Raw genomic sequence first — 22,500 nt, forward strand, 5'->3', positions numbered from 1 at the left:
GTATTATAATGAGGGTTGGGGTATTATAATGAGGGTTGGGGTATTGTAATGAGGGTTGGGGTATTATAATGAGGGTTGGGGTATTATAATGAGGGTTGGGGTATTATAATGAGGGTTGGGGTATTATAATGAGGGTTGGGGTATTATAATGAGGTTTGGGGGTATTATAATGAGGTTTGGGGTATTATAATGAGGGTTGGGGTATTATAATGACAGTACTGAGGTTTGGGATATTATAATGAGGGTTGGAGTATTATAATGAGGGTTGGAGTATTATAATGAGGTTTGGGGGTATTATAATGAGGTTTGGGGGTATTATAATGAGGTTTGGGGTATTATAATGAGGGTTGGGGTATTATAATGACAGTACTGAGGTTTGGGATATTATAATGAGGGTTGGAGTATTATAATGAGGGTTGGGGTATTATAATGAGGGTACTCAGAGTTGCATCAGTCTGTGGCGCCAGTACAGCAAACAGCAGCAGACTGCTCCAGTAAACCCGTAGCTACATATCAACCTCACTGAAACTGCCACAAGTTCAAGTTCATCCTGGAGTTAATGTTTACTCAAATATCTAGTTAAATATCTAGTTAAATATCTAGTTAAATATCTAGTTAAATATCTAGTTAAATATCTAGTTATAAAGGGACACCTTGTTTTTTTTAATGCTTGGTCATCGCATCTTTTACACATTGAACTTTCTGTTTTAGAAAAAAAAACATGTAACTGTAAAAAGTATGTTTCAAAACCTCTCTGGGATTGTAGAGGCGTGACCGTACGTTGCTATGGATACGGCTCAGTGGTTATTATCAACCTCTCTGGGATTGTAGGCGTGACCGTACGTTGCTATGGATACAACTCAATGGTTATTATCAACCTCTCTGGGATTGTAGGTGTGACCGTACGTTGCTATGGATACGGCTCAGTGGTTATTATCAACCTCTCTGGGATTGTAGAGGCGTGACCGTACGTTGCTATGGATACGGCTCAGTGGTTATTATCAACCTCTCTGGGATTGTAGAGGCGTGACCGTACGTTGCTATGGATACGGCTCAATGGTTATTATCAACCTCTCTGGGATTGTAGAGGCGTGACCGTACGTTGCTATGGATACGACTCAACGGTTATTATCAACCTCTCTGGGATTGTAGGCGTGACCGTACGTTGCTATGGATACGGCTCAATGGTTATTATCAACCTCTCTGGGATTGAAGGCGTGACCGTACGTTGCTATGGATACAACTCAATGGTTATTATCAACCTCTCTGGGATTGTAGGTGTGACCGTACGTTGCTATGGATACGGCTCAGTGGTTATTATCAACCTCTCTGGGATTGTAGAGGCGTGACCGTACGTTGCTATGGATACGGCTCAGTGGTTATTATCAACCTCTCTGGGATTGTAGGCGTGACCGTACGTTGCTATGGATACGGCTCAATGGTTATTATCAACCTCTCTGGGATTGTAGAGGCGTGACCGTACGTTGCTATGGATACGGCTCAATGGTTATTATCAACCTCTCTGGGATTGTAGAGGCGTGACCGTACGTTGCTATGGATACGACTCAACGGTTATTATCAACCTCTCTGGGATTGTAGGCGTGACCGTACGTTGCTATGGATACGGCTCAATGGTTATTATCAACCTCTCTGGGATTGAAGGCGTGACCGTACGTTGCTATGGATACGACTCAACGGTTATTATCAACCTCTCTGGGATTGAAGGCGTGACCGTACGTTGCTATGGATACGACTCAACGGTTATTATCAACCATATATCAAACATTATATTATATTTAACACGGGTGATTTTCTACAAATTGGCCACGGTCATAAGGGGGATTTGAACCTACGACCCTGTGGTTATATTCCATCGCTGACCCCACTACCTACTAAGGCAGAAAGTAGCTGTCATTTCTAACCCGGATCGGGACCTCCTGTGTGTAACGTTTTTTTTCGTCAAACATTTTTACGAGCCTAAAATCATAGAATTACAAATATAAATCCATATTAAATCATTTGAAATCTCCGTGGGGTTTAGTTGTAATTAAAAAAAACTTTTTACACTGTGTTACCTTTTATTGTGGCATAAACACAACCGGTCGTGATGTTTTCTGACTGTCAAATAAATCACTTCAAAGGTCTCCTTCACGAGGCTTCGTTCGTTCGCAACACATTTCCCGGCTTCCAAACAAGCGAGTTGAAAATAGAAAGAAAGAGACATCTTTTAAAGTCTAAGGACATTTGGCCATCGTCGATTGGTCAGAATGCATAGTCCGATCATCTCTGCCTTTGTTCTCATTGAACCACATGGCATTTGGAAGCGTAGGCTCTACCACCTGTTTTCAAGTCCGTTCGCTCACATGTGTTTCATGCCTCTGACATGCGGTAATGATAAATAGTGGTGATTAGCCGACAGTTTTCATGACATTTCAGTATTAATTATAGTGATTGGCTCAAGTTTTACCGGTAGGAAGTACCCGGACTATACTAGACCGTACCACCTTACATTCAACCCTGGTATTTATTTTACCGAGACACCATACTGGACCGTACCACCTTACATTCAACCCTGGTATTTATTTTACCGAGACACCATACTGGACCGTACCACCATACATTCAACCCTGGTGTTTATTTTACCGAGACACCATACTGGACCGTACCACCATACATTCAACCCTGGTGTTTATTTTACCGAGACACCATACTGGACCGTACCACCATACATTCAACCCTGGTGTTTATTTTACCGAGACACCATACTGGACCGTACCACCATACATTCAACCCTGGTGTTTATTTTACCGAGACACCATACTGGACCGTACCACCATACATTCAACCCTGGTGTTTATTTTACCGAGACACCATACTGGACCGTACCACCATACATTCAACCCTGGTGTTTATTTTACCGAGACACCATACTGGACCGTACCACCATACATTCAACCCTGGTGTTTATTTTACCGAGACACCATACTGGACCGTACCACCTTACACTAAACCCTGGTATTTATTTTACCGAGACACCATACTGGACCGTACCACCATACATTCAACCCTGGTGTTTATTTTACCGAGACACCATACTGGACCGTACCACCATACATTCAACCCTGGTAGGCAGAAGAATACACATAGTTACTACTCTTAATAATAAACAGAACGAGCCACATGGACACATAGCCTTTGCTCACTAAGAAAAACAACACACAATCACAACCCATTATTTGTTTGCCCCCATTGGCCTCCTCTTGCTGGTGTGTGTGACACAGAGTCACACAGAGTCACAGTTTATATTTGCTTACACAAGTGGTAGATGCCAGCTGGAAGTTACCATGGTGACAGGGTAACCTTTGCCCTTAAGAAAGAACAGATCAGGATAAACCTGACCAACCGCAATGTGTGTGTGCCTCTGTGTGTTTTCTGTGTGTTTGTGTTTGTGCGTGTTTGATGCACTATTGTAAAGTGGCTGCTCCACTGGATGTCATAAGGTGAATGCACCAATTTGTAAGTCGCTCTGGATAAGAGCGTCTGCTAAATGACTTAAATGTAAATGTAAATGTGTTTGTGTGTTTATGTGTGTGTGTGTGTGTGTGTGTGTGTTTGTATTTATGTGTGTGTGTGTGTGTGTGTTTATATGTGTGTGTGTGTGTGTGTGTGTGTGTGTGTGTGTGTTTAAATGTGTGTGTGTGTGTGTGTTTAAATGTGTGTGTGTGTGTGTGTGTGTGTGTGTGTGTGTGTTTAAATGTGTGTGTGTGTGTTTAAATGTGTGTGTGTGCGTGTGTGTGTGTGTGTGTGTGTGTGTGTGTGTGTGTGTGTGTGTGTGTGTGTGTGTGTGTGTGTGTGTGTGTGTGTGTGTGTGTGTGTGTCCAGGTGGAGACCACCCCCACCCAGTTTGTAGATCCCTGTGTGTGTGTGTGTGTGTGTGTGTGTGTGTGTGTGTGTGTGTGTGTGTGTGTGTGTGTGTGTGTGTGTGTGTGTGTGTGTGTGTGTGTGTGTGTGTGTGTGTGTGTGTGTCCAGGTGGAGACCACCCCCACCCAGTTCGTAGATCCCAGTGTGTGTGTGTGTGTGTGTCCAGGTGGAGACCACCCCCACCCAGTTCATAGATCCCAGTGTGTGTGTGTGTGTGTGTGTGTGTGTGTGTGTGTGTGTGTGTGTGTGTGTGTGTGTGTGTGTGTGTGTGTGTGTGTGTGTGTGTCCAGGTGGAGACCACCCCCACCCAGTTCGTAGATCCCAGTGTGTGTGTGTGTGTGTGTGTGTGTGTGTGTGTGTGTGTGTGTGTGTGTGTGTGTGTGTGTGTGTGTGTGTGTGTGTGTGTGTCCAGGTGGAGACCACCCCCACCCAGTTCGTAGATCCCAGTGTGTGTGTGTGTGTGTCCAGGTGGAGACCACCCCCACCCAGTTCGTAGATCCCGTGTGTGTGTGTGTGTGTCCAGGTGGAGACCACGCCCACCCAGTTCGTAGATCCCAGTGTGTGTGTGTTTAAATGTGTGTGTGTGTGTGTTGTGTGTGTGTCCAGGTGGAGACCACCCCCACCCAGTTTGTAGATCCCAGTGTGTGTGTGTGTGTGTGTGTGTGTGTGTGTGTGTGTGTGTGTGTGTGTGTGTGTGTGTGTGTGTGTGTGTGTCCAGGTGGAGACCACCCCCACCCAGTTCGTAGATACCAGTGTGTGTGTGTGTGTGTGTGTGTGTGTGTGTGTGTGTGTGTGTGTGTGTGTGTGTGTGTGTGTGTGTGTGTGTGTGTCCAGGTGGAGACCACCCCCACCCAGTTCGTAGATCCCAGTGTGTGTGTGTGTGTGTGTCCAGGTGGAGACCACCCCCACCCAGTTCGTAGATCCCAGTGTGTGTGTGTGTGTGTGTGTGTGTGTGTGTGTGTGTGTGTGTGTGTGTGTGTGTGTGTGTGTGTCCAGGTGGAGACCACCCCCACCCAGTTCGTAGATCCCAGTGTGTGTGTGTGTCCAGGTGGAGACCACCCCCACCCAGTTCGTAGATCCCAGTGTGTGTGTGTGTGTCCAGGTGGAGACCACCCCCACCCAGTTCGTAGATCCCAGTGTGTGTGTGTGTGTGTCCAGGTGGAGACCACCCCCACCCAGTTCGTAGATCCCAGTGTGTGTGTGTGTCCAGGTGGAGACCACCCCCACCCAGTTCGTAGATCCCAGTGTGTGTGTGTGTGTGTGTCCCCAGGTGGAGACCACCCCCACCCAGTTCGTAGATCCCAGTGTGTGTGTGTGTGTGTCCAGGTGGAGACCACCCCCACCCAGTTCGTAGATCCCAGTGTGTGTGTGTGTGTGTGTCCAGGTGGAGACCACCCCCACCCAGTTCGTAGATCCCAGTGTGTGTGTGTGTGTGTCCAGGTGGAGACCACCCCCACCCAGTTCGTAGATCCCAGTGTGTGTGTGTGTGTCCAGGTGGAGACCACCCCCACCCAGTTCGTAGATCCCAGTGTGTGTGTGTGTCCAGGTGGAGACCACCCCCACCCAGTTCGTAGATCCCAGTGTGTGTGTGTGTGTCCAGGTGGAGACCACCCCCACCCAGTTCGTAGATCCCAGTGTGTGTGTGTGCAGGTGGAGACCACCCCCACCCAGTTCGTAGATCCCAGTGTGTGTGTGTGTGTGTCCAGGTGGAGACCACCCCCACCCAGTTCGTAGATCCCAGTGTGTTTGTGTCCAGGTGGAGACCACCCCCACCCAGTTCGTAGATCCCATTGTGTGTGTGTGTGTCCAGGTGGAGACCACCCCCACCCAGTTCGTAGATCCCAGTGTGTGTGTGTGTGTGTCCAGGTGGAGACCACCCCCACCCAGTTCGTAGATCCCAGTGTGTGTGTGTGTGTCCAGGTGGAGACCACCCCCACCCAGTTCGTAGATCCCAGTGTGTGTGTGTGTGTGTCCAGGTGGAGACCACCCCCACCCAGTTCGTAGATCCCAGTGTGTGTGTGTGTGTGTCCAGGTGGAGACCACCCCCACCCAGTTCGTAGATCCCAGTGTGTGTGTGTGTCCAGGTGGAGACCACCCCCACCCAGTTCGTAGATCCCAGTGTGTGTGTGTGTGTCCCCAGGTGGAGACCACCCCCACCCAGTTCGTAGATCCCAGTGTGTGTGTGTGTGTGTCCAGGTGGAGACCACCCCCACCCAGTTCGTAGATCCCAGTGTGTGTGTGTGTGTGTCCAGGTGGAGACCACCCCCACCCAGTTCGTAGATCCCAGTGTGTGTGTGTGTGTGTCCAGGTGGAGACCACCCCCACCCAGTTCGTAGATCCCAGTGTGTGTGTGTGTCCAGGTGGAGACCACCCCCACCCAGTTCGTAGATCCCAGTGTGTGTGTGTGTCCAGGTGGAGACCACCCCCACCCAGTTCGTAGATCCCAGTGTGTGTGTGTGTGTGTCCAGGTGGAGACCACCCCCACCCAGTTCGTAGATCCCAGTGTGTTTGTGTCCAGGTGGAGACCACCCCCACCCAGTTCGTAGATCCCATTGTGTGTGTGTCCAGGTGGAGACCACCCCCACCCAGTTCGTAGATCCCAGTGTGTTTGTCCCCAGGTGGAGACCACCCCCACCCAGTTCGTAGATCCCAGTGTGTGTGTGTGTGTGTGTCCAGGTGGAGACCACCCCCACCCAGTTCGTAGATCCCAGTGTGTGTGTATGTGTGTCCAGGTGGAGACCACCCCCACCCAGTTCGTAGATCCCAGTGTGTGTGTGTGTGTGTCCAGGTGGAGATCACCCCCACCCAGTTCGTAGATCCCAGTGTGTGTGTGTGTCCAGGTGGAGACCACCCCCACCCAGTTCGTAGATCCCAGTGTGTGTGTGTGTCCAGGTGGAGACCACCCCCACCCAGTTCGTAGATCCCAGTGTGTGTGTGTGTGTCCAGGTGGAGACCACCCCCACCCAGTTCGTAGATCCCAGTGTGTGTGTGTGCAGGTGGAGACCACCCCCACCCAGTTCGTAGATCCCAGTGTGTGTGTGTGTGTGTGTCCAGGTGGAGACCACCCCCACCCAGTTCGTAGATCCCAGTGTGTTTGTGTCCAGGTGGAGACCACCCCCACCCAGTTCGTAGATCCCATTGTGTGTGTGTGTGTGTCCAGGTGGAGACCACCCCCACCCAGTTCGTAGATCCCAGTGTGTTTGTGTCCAGGTGGAGACCACCCCCACCCAGTTCGTAGATCCCAGTGTGTGTGTGTGTGTGTCCAGGTGGAGACCACCCCCACCCATTTAACATTTACATTTTTACATTTAAGTCATTTAGCAGACGCTCTTATCCAGAGCGACTTACAAATTGGTGCATTCACCTTATGACATCCAGTGGGACAGTCACTTAACAATAGTGCATCTAAAACTTAGGGGGGGGGGTGAGAGGGATTACTTATCCTATCCTAGGTATTCCTTAAAGAGGTGGGGTTTCCACCCAGTTCGTAGATCCCAGTGTGTGTGTGTGTGTGTGTGTGTGTCCAGGTGGAGACCACCCCCACCCAGTTCGTAGATCCCAGTGTGTGTGTGTGTGCAGGTGGAGACCACCCCCACCCAGTTCGTAGATCCCAGTGTGTGTGTGTGTCCAGGTGGAGACCACCCCCACCCAGTTCGTAGATCCCAGTGTGTGTGTGTCCAGGTGGAGACCACCCCCACCCAGTTCGTAGATCCCAGTGTGTGTGTGTGTCCAGGTGGAGACCACCCCCACCCAGTTCGTAGATCCCAGTGTGTGTGTGTGTGTCCAGGTGGAGACCACCCCCACCCAGTTCGTAGATCCCAGTGTGTTTGTGTCCAGGTGGAGACCACCCCCACGCAGTTCGTAGATCCCATTGTGTGTGTGTGTGTCCAGGTGGAGACCACCCCCACCCAGTTCGTAGATCCCAGTGTGTGTGTGTGTGTGTGTGTCCAGGTGGAGACCACCCCCACCCAGTTCGTAGATCCCAGTGTGTGTGTGTGTGTGTCCAGGTGGAGACCACCCCCACCCAGTTCGTAGATCCCAGTGTGTGTGTGTGTGTGTCCAGGTGGAGACCACCCCCACCCAGTTCGTAGATCCCAGTGTGTGTGTGTGTGTGTCCAGGTGGAGACCACCCCCACCCAGTTCGTAGATCCCAGTGTGTGTGTGTGTCCAGGTGGAGACCACCCCCACCCAGTTCGTAGATCCCAGTGTGTGTGTGTGTGTGTCCCCAGGTGGAGACCACCCCCACCCAGTTCGTAGATCCCAGTGTGTGTGTGTGTGTGTCCAGGTGGAGACCACCCCACCCAGTTCGTAGATCCCAGTGTGTGTGTGTGTGTGTGTCCAGGTGGAGACCACCCCCACCCAGTTCGTAGATCCCAGTGTGTGTGTGTGTCCAGGTGGAGACCACCCCCACCCAGTTCGTAGATCCCAGTGTGTGTGTGTGTCCAGGTGGAGACCACCCCCACCCAGTTCGTAGATCCCAGTGTGTGTGTGTGTCCAGGTGGAGACCACCCCCACCCAGTTCGTAGATCCCAGTGTGTGTGTGTGTGTGTCCAGGTGGAGACCACCCCCACCCAGTTCGTAGATCCCAGTGTGTTTGTGTCCAGGTGGAGACCACCCCCACCCAGTTCGTAGATCCCATTGTGTGTGTGTCCAGGTGGAGACCACCCCCACCCAGTTCGTAGATCCCAGTGTGTTTGTCCCCAGGTGGAGACCACCCCCACCCAGTTCGTAGATCCAGTGTGTGTGTGTGTGTGTGTGTGTGTCCAGGTGGAGACCACCCCCACCCAGTTCGTAGATCCCAGTGTGTGTGTATGTGTGTCCAGGTGGAGACCACCCCCACCCAGTTCGTAGATCCCAGTGTGTGTGTGTGTGTGTCCAGGTGGAGATCACCCCCACCCAGTTCGTAGATCCCAGTGTGTGTGTGTGTCCAGGTGGAGACCACCCCCACCCAGTTCGTAGATCCCAGTGTGTGTGTGTGTCCAGGTGGAGACCACCCCCACCCAGTTCGTAGATCCCAGTGTGTGTGTGTGTGTCCAGGTGGAGACCACCCCCACCCAGTTCGTAGATCCCAGTGTGTGTGTGTGCAGGTGGAGACCACCCCCACCCAGTTCGTAGATCCCAGTGTGTGTGTGTGTGTGTCCAGGTGGAGACCACCCCCACCCAGTTCGTAGATCCCAGTGTGTTTGTGTCCAGGTGGAGACCACCCCCACCCAGTTCGTAGATCCCATTGTGTGTGTGTGTGTCCAGGTGGAGACCACCCCCACCCAGTTCGTAGATCCCAGTGTGTTTGTGTCCAGGTGGAGACCACCCCCACCCAGTTCGTAGATCCCAGTGTGTGTGTGTGTGTGTCCAGGTGGAGACCACCCCCACCCATTTAACATTTACATTTTTACATTTAAGTCATTTAGCAGACGCTCTTATCCAGAGCGACTTACAAATTGGTGCATTCACCTTATGACATCCAGTGGGACAGTCACTTAACAATAGTGCATCTAAAACTTAGGGGGGGGGGTGAGAGGGATTACTTATCCTATCCTAGGTATTCCTTAAAGAGGTGGGGTTTCCACCCAGTTCGTAGATCCCAGTGTGTGTGTGTGTGTGTGTGTGTGTGTCCAGGTGGAGACCACCCCCACCCAGTTCGTAGATCCCAGTGTGTGTGTGTGTGCAGGTGGAGACCACCCCCACCCAGTTCGTAGATCCCAGTGTGTGTGTGTGTCCAGGTGGAGACCACCCCCACCCAGTTCGTAGATCCCAGTGTGTGTGTGTCCAGGTGGAGACCACCCCCACCCAGTTCGTAGATCCCAGTGTGTGTGTGTGTGTGTGTGTCCAGGTGGAGACCACCCCCACCCAGTTCGTAGATCCCAGTGTGTGTGTGTGTGTGTGTGTCCAGGTGGAGACCACCCCCACCCAGTTCGTAGATCCCAGTGTGTGTGTGTCCAGGTGGAGACCACCCCCACCCAGTTCGTAGATCCCAGTGTGTGTGTGTGTGTCCAGGTGGAGACCACCCCCACCCAGTTCGTAGATCCCAGTGTGTGTGTGTGTGTCCAGGTGGAGACCACCCTCACCCAGTTCGTAGATCCCAGTGTGTGTGTGTGTGTGTCCAGGTTGAGACCACCCCCACCCAGTTCGTAGATCCCAGTGTGTGTGTGTGTGTGTGTCCAGGTGGAGACCACCCCCACCCAGTTCGTAGATCCCAGTGTGTGTGTGTGTGTGTGTGTGTCCAGGTGGAGACCACCCCCACCCAGTTCGTAGATCCCAGTGTGTGTGTGTGTGTGTGTCCAGGTGGAGACCACCCCCACCCAGTTCGTAGATCCCAGTGTGTGTGTGTGTGTGTGTCCAGGTGGAGACCACCCCCACCCAGTTCGTAGATCCCAGTGTGTGTGTGTCCAGGTGGAGACCACCCCCACCCAGTCCAGGTGGAGACCACCCCCACCCAGTTCGTAGATCCCAGTGTGTGTGTGTGTGTCCAGGTGGAGACCACCCCCACCCAGTTCGTAGATCCCAGTGTGTGTGTGTGTGTCCAGGTGGAGACCACCCCCACCCAGTTCGTAGATCCCAGTGTGTGTGTGTGTGTCCAGGTGGAGACCACCCCCACCCAGTTCGTAGATCCCAGTGTGTGTGTGTGTGTGTGTCCAGGTGGAGACCACCCCCACCCAGTTCGTAGATCCCAGTGTGTGTGTGTGTGTCCAGGTGGAGACCACCCCCACCCAGTTCGTAGATCCCAGTGTGTGTGTGTGTGTCCAGGTGGAGACCACCCCCACCCAGTTCGTAGATCCCAGTGTGTGTGTGTGTGTCCAGGTGGAGACCACCCCCACCCAGTTCGTAGATCCCAGTGTGTGTGTGTGTGTGTGTCCAGGTGGAGACCACCCCCACCCAGTTCGTAGATCCCAGTGTGTGTGTGTCCAGGTGGAGACCACCCCCACCCAGTTCGTAGATCCCAGTGTGTGTGTGTGTGTCCAGGTGGAGACCACCCCCACCCAGTTCGTAGATCCCAGTGTGTGTGTGTGTGTCCAGGTGGAGACCACCCCCACCCAGTTCGTAGATCCCAGTGTGTGTGTGTCCAGGTGGAGACCACCCCCACCCAGGTGGAGACCACCCCCACCCAGTTCGTAGATCCCAGTGTGTGTGTGTGTGTGTGTCCAGGTGGAGACCACCCCCACCCAGTTCGTAGATCCCAGTGTGTGTGTGTGTGTGTGTCCAGGTGGAGACCACCCCCACCCAGTTCGTAGATCCCAGTGTGTGTGTGTCCAGGTGGAGACCACCCCCACCCAGTTGTCCAGACCCCACCCCAGATGTGTGTGTGTGTGTGTCCAGGTGGAGACCACCCCCACCCAGTTCGTAGATCCCAGTGTGTGTGTGTCCAGGTGGAGACCACCCCCACCCAGTTCGTAGATCCCAGTGTGTGTGTGTAGGTGGAGACCACCCCCACCCAGTTCGTAGATGTGTGTCCAGGTGGAGACCACCCCCACCCAGTTCGTAGATCCCAGTGTGTGTGTGTGTGTGTCCAGGTGGAGACCACCCCCACCCAGTTCGTAGATCCCAGTGTGTGTGTGTGTGTGTGTGTGTGTCCAGGTGGAGACCACCCCCACCCAGTTCGTAGATCCCAGTGTGTGTGTGTCCAGGTGGAGACCACCCCCACCCAGTTCGTAGATCCCAGTGTGTGTGTGTGTGTCCAGGTGGAGACCACCCCCACCCAGTTCGTAGATCCCAGTGTGTGTGTGTGTGTCCAGGTGGAGACCACCCCCACCCAGTTCGTAGATCCCAGTGTGTGTGTGTGTGTGTCCAGGTGGAGACCACCCCCACCCAGTTCGTAGATCCCAGTGTGTGTGTGTGTCCAGGTGGAGACCACCCCCACCCAGTTCGTAGATCCCAGTGTGTGTGTGTGTGTGTGTGTCCAGGTGGAGACCACCCCCACCCAGTTCGTAGATCCCAGTGTGTGTGTGTGTGTGTGTCCAGGTGGAGACCACCCCACCCAGTTCGTAGATCCCAGTGTGTGTGTGTGTGTGTGTGTCCAGGTGGAGACCACCCCCACCCAGTTCAGGTGGAGTAGATCCCAGTGTGTGTGTGTGTGTCCAGGTGGAGACCACCCCCACCCAGTTCGTAGATCCCAGTGTGTGTGTGTGTGTCCAGGTGGAGACCACCCCCACCCAGTTCGTAGATCCCAGTGTGTGTGTGTGTGTCCAGGTGGAGACCACCCCCACCCAGTTCGTAGATCCCAGTGTGTGTGTGTCCAGGTGGAGACCACCCCCACCCAGTTCGTAGATCCCAGTGTGTGTGTGTGTCCAGGTGGAGACCACCCCCACCCAGTTCGTAGATCCCAGTGTGTGTGTGTGTCCAGGTGGAGACCACCCCCACCCAGTTCGTAGATCCCAGTGTGTGTGTGTGTCCAGGTGGAGACCACCCCACCCAGTTCGTAGATCCCAGTGTGTGTGTGTGTCCAGGTGGAGACCACCCCCACCCAGTTCGTAGATCCCAGTGTGTGTGTGTGTCCAGGTGGAGACCACCCCCACCCAGTTCGTAGATCCCAGTGTGTGTGTGTGTCCAGGTGGAGACCACCCCCACCCAGTTCGTAGATCCCAGTGTGTGTGTGTGTCCAGGTGGAGACCACCCCCACCCAGTTCGTAGATCCCAGTGTGTGTGTGTCCAGGTGGAGACCACCCCCACCCAGTTCGTAGATCCCAGTGTGTGTGTGTGTCCAGGTGGAGACCACCCCCACCCAGTTCGTAGATCCCAGTGTGTGTGTGTGTCCAGGTGGAGACCACCCCCACCCAGTTCGTAGATCCCAGTGTGTGTGTGTCCAGGTGGAGACCACCCCCACCCAGTTCGTAGATCCCAGTGTGTGTGTGTGTGTCCAGGTGGAGACCACCCCCACCCAGTTCGTAGATCCCAGTGTGTGTGTGTGTGTCCAGGTGGAGACCACCCCCACCCAGTTCGTAGATCCCAGTGTGTACGTGTGGAACATCACGGGCAACGGGGAGCTGAGGAGGTTAGAGGGGTTCCAGGCTCCGCCGCTCCGCAGGGCACAGCACTGTGCCGACTACGCCACCATCCGCCAGCAGGTCGGAGATCTTCTCCACGTTTATGCACAAAACAAATTACAACGATATGATGTGAAAGTAATTTCCAACCCCTCCCCTCACACTCCTCCCCCACCCCCAACCCCCCCCCCCAGGTGGAAGAGATTCGTCGTGTGGGAGTCAACCACTTCCACTTCTCTCTCAACTGGTCCTCCCTGGTGCCCAGCGGCAACGTGACCCAGCCCAACACTACCTTACTAGGGTACTGTAGTCAGTCTCCTCTAGTAGTCAGTCTGTAGTCAGTCTGTAGTTAGACTCCTCTAGTCTCCTCTAGTTGTCAGTCTGTAGTCAGCCTGTAGTCAGTCTCCTCTAGTAGTCAGTCTGTAGTCAGTCTCCTCGAGCAGTCAGTCTCCTCTAGTAGTCAGTCTCCTCTACGCTCCTCTAGTACTCAGTCTCCTCTAGTCTCCTCTAGTAGTCAGTCTCCTCTAGGCTCCTCTAGTAATCAGTCTCCTCTAGTCTCCTCTAGTAGTCAGTCTCCTCTAGTAGTCAGTCTCCTCTAGTAGTCAGTATCCTCTAGTCTCTTCTAGACCTCCAGCTATTCTGTTTATTATTATAATTATTATAATATTACAGAACTGTAATAAACACAAATGTATATAAATGCAACAAAGTTATAGTTCAACAAAAGGAAATCAGTCATTTGAAATAAACTCATTAGGTAATCGGTGGATTACATCACATGACTTGACAGGGGCGCAAATCAGAATTCGTTTTTTCCCTACAAAAGGGCTTCATTACAGACAGAAAAAACAACTCCTCCGTTTCATCAGCTGTCCTGGTGGCTGGTCTCAGATGATCCCTCAGGGGAAGAGCCCAGGGGAAGAGGCCGGATGTGGAGGTCCTGGTGGATTGGTCTCAGATGATCCCTCAGGGGAAGAGCCCAGGGGAAGAGGCCGGATGTGGAGGTCCTGGTGGATTGGTCTCAGATGATCCCTCAGGGGAAGAGCCCAGGGGAAGAGGCCGGATGTGGAGGTCCTGGTGGATTGGTCTCAGATGATCCCTCAGGGGAAGAGCCCAGGGGAAGAGGCCGGATGTGGAGGTCCTGGTGGATTGGTCTCAGATGATCCCTCAGGGGAAGAGCCCAGGGGAAGAGGCCGGATGTGGAGGTCCTGGTGGATTGGTCTCAGATGATCCCTCAGGGGAAGAGCCCAGGGGAAGAGGCCGGATGTGGAGGTCCTGGTGGATTGGTCTCAGATGATCCCTCAGGGGAAGAGCCCAGGGGAAGAGGCTGGATGTGGAGGTCCTGGTGGCTGGTCTGAGACCATCCCACAGGGGAAGAGGCTGGATGTGGAGGTCCTGGTGGATTGGTCTCAGATGATCCCTCAGGGGAAGAGCCCAGGGGAAGAGGCCGGATGTGGAGGTCCTGGTGGATTGGTCTCAGATGATCCCTCAGGGGAAGAGCCCAGGGGAAGAGGCCGGATGTGGAGGTCCTGGTGGATTGGTCTCAGATGATCCCTCAGGGGAAGAGCCCAGGGGAAGAGGCCGGATGTGGAGGTCCTGGTGGATTGGTCTCAGATGATCCTCAGGGGAAGAGCCCAGGGGAAGAGGCCGGATGTGGAGGTCCTGGTGGATTGGTCTCAGATGATCCTCAGGGGAAGAGCCCAGGGGAAGAGGCCGGATGTGGAGGTCCTGGTGGATTGGTCTCAGATGATCCCTCAGGGGAAGAGCCCAGGGGAAGAGGCCGGATGTGGAGGTCCTGGTGGATTGGTCTCAGATGATCCTCAGGGGAAGAGCCCAGGGAAGAGGCCGGATGTGGAGGTCCTGGTGGATTGGTCTCAGATGATCCCTCAGGGGAAGAGCCCAGGGGAAGAGGCCGGATGTGGAGGTCCTGGTGGATTGGTCTCAGATGATCCCTCAGGGGAAGAGCCCAGGGGAAGAGGCCGGATGTGGAGGTCCTGGTGGATTGGTCTCAGATGATCCCTCAGGGGAAGAGCCCAGGGGAAGAGGCCGGATGTGGAGGTCCTGGTGGATTGGTCTCAGATGATCCCTCAGGGGAAGAGCCCAGGGGAAGAGGCCGGATGTGGAGGTCCTGGTGGATTGGTCTCAGATGATCCCTCAGGGGAAGAGCCCAGGGGAAGAGGCCGGATGTGGAGGTCCTGGTGGATTGGTCTCAGATGATCCCTCAGGGGAAGAGTCCAGGGGAAGAGGCTGGATGTGGAGGTTCTGGTGGCTGGCCTCAGACCATCCCACAGGGGAAGAGGCCGGATGTGGAGGTTCTGGTGGTTGGTCTCAGACCATCCCACAGGGGAAGAGGCCGGGTGTGGAGGTTCTGGTCTGATGTGGTTACACCTGGTCTGTGGTTGGGTGTACTGCCACATTCCCTAAAACAATGTTGGAAGTGGCTTATGGTAGTTGTCTGGCAACCACTCTGCTGGACATTCCTGCAGTCAGTCTGTGGTTATGGCAACCACTCTGCTGGACATTCCTGCAGTCAGTCTGTGGTTATGGCAACCACCCTGCTGGACATTCCTGTAGTCAGTCTGTGGTTATGGCAACCACTCTGCTGGAAATTCCTGCAGTCAGTCTGTGGTTATGGAAACCACTCTGCTGGACATTCCTGCAGTCAGTCTGTGGTTATGGCAACCACTCTGCTGGACATTCCTGCAGTCAGTCTGTGGTTGTAAGGCCGGTTGGAGGTATTGACAAATTCTCTAAAACAGCTTTTAATAGAGAAATGAACATTCAATTCTCTGCCAACAGCTCTGGTGGACATTCCTGCAGTCAGCAAGCCAACTGCTCACTCCCTCAAAACTTGAGACATATGTGGCATTGTTTGGCAAAACTGCACATTTTATATATGCCATTTAGCAGACGCTTTTATCCAAAGCGACTTACAGTCATGTGTGCATACATTCTACATTTTAGAGTGGCCTTTTATTGTCCCCAGCACAAAGTGCACCTGTGTAATGATCATGCTGTTTAATCAGCTTAATCAGCTTCTTGATATGGCACACCTGTCAGATGGATGGATTATCTTGGCAAAAGATTCTCACTAACAGGGATGTAAACACATGTGTGCAGAACATCTGAGAGAATTAAGCTTTTTGTGCATATAGAACATTTCTGGGAACTTTTAGAACCAAACAAGACCAGCAGAGGGAAACGAATAGCATGGGGAGCACAGGGACAAGACATGACAATAAATGACAAAACATGACAGTTCAGCTCATGAAACATGGGACCAAACACTTTACATGTTGCGTTTATATTTTTTGTTCAGTGTAGGATATCTGATTCAACTTGTCAACTAGTTATCAAACCTGTAAATAGATTAATCAGGTGTACTAGTTCAGGATTGCAAGTAAATTGTAAAATGTCTGTAGGTGCCTGAGGAGAGGTTTGAAAAAGGTCTGATTAATTATTAAACATGACTAAACTGGATTAATTACTGCCTGCTTGGTCTCTATCATTCCATGTACAAGTGCAAGAGTAAAAACATGGAATGGAGTTATGAGTGTATCGGTTAACAGTGTGATGAGAACTCGGACTGGACTGACAGTAATGTTCACTATGTTCCAGGTACTACCGCTGCTTTACGAGCCAGCTGCACCAGGCTAACATCACGTCCATGGTCACCCTGTGGCACCACACACGCCAGCGCTCCAGCCTGCCAGCCCCGATGGAGGCAGCAGGAGGCTGGTTTAACAGGTTGGTACCACACACACACGCCACACACACACGCCAGCGCTCCAGCCTGCCAGCCCCGATGGAGGCAGCAGGAGGCTGGTTTAACAGGTTGGTACCACACGCCACACACACACGCCACACACACACGCCACACACACACACGCCAGCGCTCCAGCCTCCCAGCCCCCCGTGGAGGTTGGTACTACCAGAACCAAATCCCGAGTGAGATGTTAAGCCCGTGGAGGAAACAATTTAGGAGCCTCGATCCTTTCCCCTGATTTTTGTAGCAGACAAGTATTCACCATGCTGATTGTCCCGTCGTGTTTGGTGATAACTAGCCTGATCCAAACGTTGGGTTCTATTCAATCAGATCCGCTTTAGTGAAGGTGGAACTGCATTGTGGCTCCCGGCGTGTGTGCGTGTGTGTGTGTACCTTGACTCCACGGAGTCACATTGACAGAATTCCCATGCATCCTTTTTTTACTTTGAACACTTGAATGTGAGATGTACACCTCGATCAGGCTGATGGCAATACTCATTATTTAGTTATTAAATTATTTTCTATTTGAGCGTCATTATTTCTATAATAGCCTACACTCTTAGAAAGGTGTCCTCTAGAACCTTAAAGGATTCTTCGGCTGTCCCCATAGGAGAACCCTTTGAAGAACCCTTTGAAGAACCCACATGGAACCCAAAAAGGGTTCTACCTGGAGCCCCAAAAAAAAGAGTTTGCCTATGAGGACAACCCGAAGAACCCTTTCGGAACCCTTTGAAGAGTGTACACTTCCTCGTTCTGAACTTCTAACGCGACCTGGTGCTGCAATGTGACACTGATCAAGAGCAGCTGTTCAGCGATTTGACGGGATCACCTAGGACACCGCCAAACCATCAGCAACGCGGGTAGTAACTTGGTATCCGAGTCGTTAGTTCTATAGCCACTTCAGCCCGTGGACAAGGGAGTAACCACACGCATTCCATAGAAAACAGTTACCTGTTCTATTTCTATTTCTATTTATATTCTCCTTAGGCTACTACACTGTTTAGTGATGATTGCGTCGGGTCCAACAGGCGCTGATCACGTAGCAAAACACGATATGTACAAATAAGTGGATTCGGCCTCAGTGACTTTCTACGTGGCACCGTCACCTTTCCAACAAGTCAGTTCGTCACATTTTTGCTAGAGCTGCTCCGTTGTTGCTCCTGGAAACATCTAGAACATCTCAGCCGCCAAGTGCTGAGGGCCACACAAGCTCAGAGGATGGGACCGTCGAGTGCTGAGGGCCACACAAGCTCAGAGGATGGGACCGTCGAGTGCTGAGGGCCACACAAGCTCAGAGGATGGGACCGTCGAGTGCTGAGGGCCACACAGTGCTCAGAGGAGGGCCGAGTGCTGAGGGCCACACAAGCTCAGAGGATGGGACCGTCGAGTGCTGAGGGCCACACAAGCTCAGAGGATGGGACCGTCGAGTGCTGAGGGCCACACAAGCTCAGAGGATGGGACCGTCGAGTGCTGAGGGCCACACAAGCTCAGAGGATGGGACCGTCGAGTGCTGAGGGCCACACAAGCTCAGAGGATGGGACCGTCGAGTGCTGAGGGCCACACAAGCTCAGAGGATGGGACCGTCGAGTGCTGAGGGCCACACAAGCTCAGAGGATGGGACCGTCGAGTGCTGAGGGCCACACAAGCTCAGAGGATGGGACCGTCGAGTGCTGAAGCGATGCGGTCCTTGGTTGCAACACTCAGTACCGAGTTCCAAACTACCTCTGGAAGCAACGTCAGCACAAGAAGTGTTCGTCTGGATCTTCGTTAAATGGGTTTCCATGGCCGAGCAGCTGCACACAAGCCTAACATCATCGTGAGCAATGCCAAGCGTTGGCTGGAGTGGTGTAAAACTTTGGACTCTGGAGCAGTGGAAACGTGTTAAATCATGCTTTACCATCGGATGCCAGGAGAACGCTGCCTGCATAGTGCCAACTGTAAAGTTTGGCGGTGGAGGAATAATGGTCTGGGGCTGTTTTTCATGGTTCGGGCCCCTTAGTTCCAGTGAAGGGAAATCTTAACACTACAGCATACAATGACGTTATAGACCATTCTGTGCTTCCAACTTTGTGGCAATTTGGGGAAGGCCCTTTCCTGTTTTAGCATGACAATCCCCCCATGCACCCATCGAACACCTTTGGGATGAATTGGAACGACGACTGCGAACCAGGACTAATCGACCAACATCGTATCCCGACCTCACGAATGCTCTTGTGGCTGAATGGAAGCAAGTCCCAGCAGCAATGTTCCAACATCTAGTGGAAAGGCTTCCCAGAAGAGTTGAGGCTGTTATAGCAGCAATGTTCCAACATCTAGTGAAAAGCCTTCCCAGAAGAGTGGAGGCTGTTATAGCAGCAATGTTCCAACATCTAGTGGAAAGCCTTCCCAGAAGATTGGAGGCTGTTATAGCAGCAATGTTCCAACATCTAGTGGAAAGCCTTCCCAGAAGAGAGGAGGCTGTTATAGCAGCAATGGTCCAACATCTAGTGGAAAGCCTTCCCAGAAGAGTGGAGGCTGTTATAGCAGCAATGTTCCAACATCTAGTGGAAAGCCTTCCCAGAAGAGTGGAGGCTGTTATAGCAGCAAAGAGGGGACCAACTCCATTTAATGCCCTTTTGGAATGAGACGTTCGACGAGCAGGTGTCCACATACTGTCGGTCTTGTATTGTGTGTGTGTGTGTGTGTGTGTGTGTGTGTGTGTGTGTGTGTGTGTGTGTGTGTGTGTGTGTGTGTGTGTGTGTGTGTGTGTGTGTGTGTGTGTGTGTGTGTGTGTGTGTGTGTGTGTGTGTGTGTGTGTGTGTGTGTGTATTTCGTACAAACCAATATCATATGAAGCTCCATTACGTCCTTCTGTAGCTCAGTTGGTAGAGCATGGCGCTTGTAACGCCAGGGTAGTGGGTTCAATTCCCGGGACCACCCATACATAGAATGTATGCACACATGACTGTAAGTCGCTTTGGATAAAAGCGTCTGCTAAATGGCATATATATATATATATATATATAGAATAAATCAAGTGGATCGTAACAAAATGCTTTAAGAATTTAAATATGAATCAAAAGAGTCTGAAGTTAAAAGCATGATTCAAAACAAAACGGTATTCGTTAAAAAAAAAACTTCCCCCGTCGAATAAAAACAGAACGAAAAAACAGCCACCCAAACTCGTCACAGAAATATCAAAGCCATCACTCCTACTATATAACACGTAGGTCACATCACAGAGATATCATCACTCCTACTATATACCACGTAGGTCACCTCACAGAGATATCATCACTCCTACTATATACCACGTATATGAATAGTTCTATCGCCAGTTAACCCTTGTTCTCATGGTATTATATGAATAGTTCTATCGCCAGTTAACCCTTGTTCTCATGGTATTATATGAATAGTTCTATCGCCAGTTAACCCTTGTTCTCATGGTATTATATGAATAGTTCTATCGCCAGTTAACCCTTGTTCTCATGGTATTATATGAATAGTTCTATCGCCAGTTAACCCTTGTTCTCATGGTATTATATGAATAGTTCTATCGCCAGTTAACCCTTGTTCTCATGGTATTATATGAATAGTTCTATCGCCAGTTAACCCTTGTTCTCATGGTATTATATGAATAGTTCTATCGCCAGTTAACCCTTGTTCTCATGGTATTATATGAATAGTTCTATCGCCAGTTAACCCTTGTTCTCATGGTATTATATGAATAGTTCTATCGCCAGTTAACCCTTGTTCTCATGGTATTATATGAATAGTTCTATCGCCAGTTAACCCTTGTTCTCATGGTATTATATGAATAGTTCTATCGCCAGTTAACCCTTGTTCTCATGGTATTATATGAATAGTTCCTGTGAATAATGACATTGTTTGACAGGGACACAGTGGTGGCATTTGTGGACTACGCTCGGCTGTGCTACAGAGAGCTGGGTCCCCATGTGAAGATGTGGATCACCTTGAACGAGCCCAACGATGAAGATGACGTGTCTCCGATGGAGGGCCACCAGCTGCTGAGGGCTCACGCCCTGGCGTGGCACGCCTACGACCAGGAGTACAGACACACACAGGGGGGACAGGTCAGTGGGATCACACACACACACACACACACACACACACACACACACACACACACACACACACACACACACACACACACACACACACACACACACACACACACACACACACACACACACACACACACACACACACACACACACACACACACATATTTATATACACACACACACATATTTATATACAAACACACATACACACACACACACACACATATTTATATACACACACGCACGCACGCACGCACGCACGCACACACGCACGCACGCACGCACGCACGCACGCACGCACGCACACACACACACACACACACACACACACACACACACACACACACACACACACACACACACACACACACACACACACACAGGAAGACACATGCTCACACACACACACTAACACACTCACACATATAGGGAGAAACACACACAAGGAGACACAGATACACACACAGGGAGAAACACACACAAGGAGACACAGATACACACACAGGGAGAAACACACACAAGGAGACACAGATACACACACACAGGGAGACACAGATACACACACACAAGGAGACACAGATACACACACACAGGGAGACACAGATACAAGGAGACACAGATACACACACAGGGAGAAACACACACAAGGAGACACAGATACACACACAGGGAGAAACACACACAAGGAGACACAGAAACACACACAAGGAGACACAGATACACACACAGGGAGAAACACACACAAGGAGACACAGAAACACACACAAGGAGACACACATACACACACAGGGAGATACACACACAGGGAGACACAGACACACTTCGTACTGCGTTGCAGGTTTCCTTGGCTCTTCACATGGACTGGGTGGAACCGGCGTTCTCCTTCAGCCGCGAGGACGTGGAACCAGCCAACAGGGTTCTCGACTGTCGTGTGGGCTGGTTCTCAGAACCCATCTTTGGCAGTGGAGATTACCCGCCTCGCATGAGGAACTGGCTCCATCAACGACACTCCCTTGACCTGTTCCAGTAAGCTCAGAGTTCAAAGTTCAAACATCTATGGTCTTACAAAACGCATGGATGAGTTTGGCCCGGATTCAATACGATCTGCGTAAACAGCCTGATTGAGCCGACGTCCGCTGCGTTTATGCAGTCTCCTGCGATCGCAGAAGGAAATGCCTGTACAGGATCGGTGTCCTCAGGATGGTTGAGCTAACGTAGGCTAATGTGATTAGCATGAGATTGAGCTAACGTAGGCTAATGTGATTAGCATGAGGTTGAGCTAGCGTAGGCTAATGTGATTAGCATGAGGTTGAGCTAACGTAGGCTAATGTGATTAGCATGAGGTTGAGCTAATGTAGGCTAATGTGATTAGCATGAGGTTGAGCTAACGTAGGCTAATGTGATTAGCATGAGATTGAGCTAACGTAGGCTAATGTGATTAGCATGAGATTGTAAGAAACAAGACATTTCCCGGGACATAGACATATCTGATATTGGCAGAAAGCTTAAATTCTTGTTAATCTAACTGCACTGTCCAATTTACAGTAGCTATTACAGTGAAAGAATACCATGCTATTGTTTGAGGAGAGTGCACAATTATGAACTTGAAAATGTATGAATAAACCAATTTGGAACACTTGGGCAGTCTTGATACATTTTGAATAGAAATCCAATAGTTCATTGGCTCAGTCTAAAACTTTGCACATACTCTGCTCCCATCTAGTGGCCTTTCTCTTGCATTTCAAAGATGATGGAACAAATAAAATCATG

General features: G+C 51.4%; 1 protein-coding gene across 1 annotated transcript in view; it reads left to right on the forward strand.

The window, feature by feature from the left end:
- Positions 1-22,500, forward strand: part of kl (klotho) — a 49,872-nt gene that overhangs the window by 10,561 nt on the left and 16,811 nt on the right. The window contains exons 7-11 of the mRNA XM_046330576.1: positions 12,832-12,981; positions 13,095-13,201; positions 16,519-16,647; positions 20,541-20,739; positions 21,569-21,756. Of these exons, the coding sequence (XP_046186532.1) occupies positions 12,832-12,981; positions 13,095-13,201; positions 16,519-16,647; positions 20,541-20,739; positions 21,569-21,756 (773 nt within the window). The remainder of the gene's footprint in view (positions 1-12,831; positions 12,982-13,094; positions 13,202-16,518; positions 16,648-20,540; positions 20,740-21,568; positions 21,757-22,500) is intronic.

Source organism: Oncorhynchus gorbuscha, linkage group LG02 (assembly GCF_021184085.1).
Source record: "Oncorhynchus gorbuscha isolate QuinsamMale2020 ecotype Even-year linkage group LG02, OgorEven_v1.0, whole genome shotgun sequence".
NCBI classification, from domain to species: domain Eukaryota; kingdom Metazoa; phylum Chordata; class Actinopteri; order Salmoniformes; family Salmonidae; genus Oncorhynchus; species Oncorhynchus gorbuscha.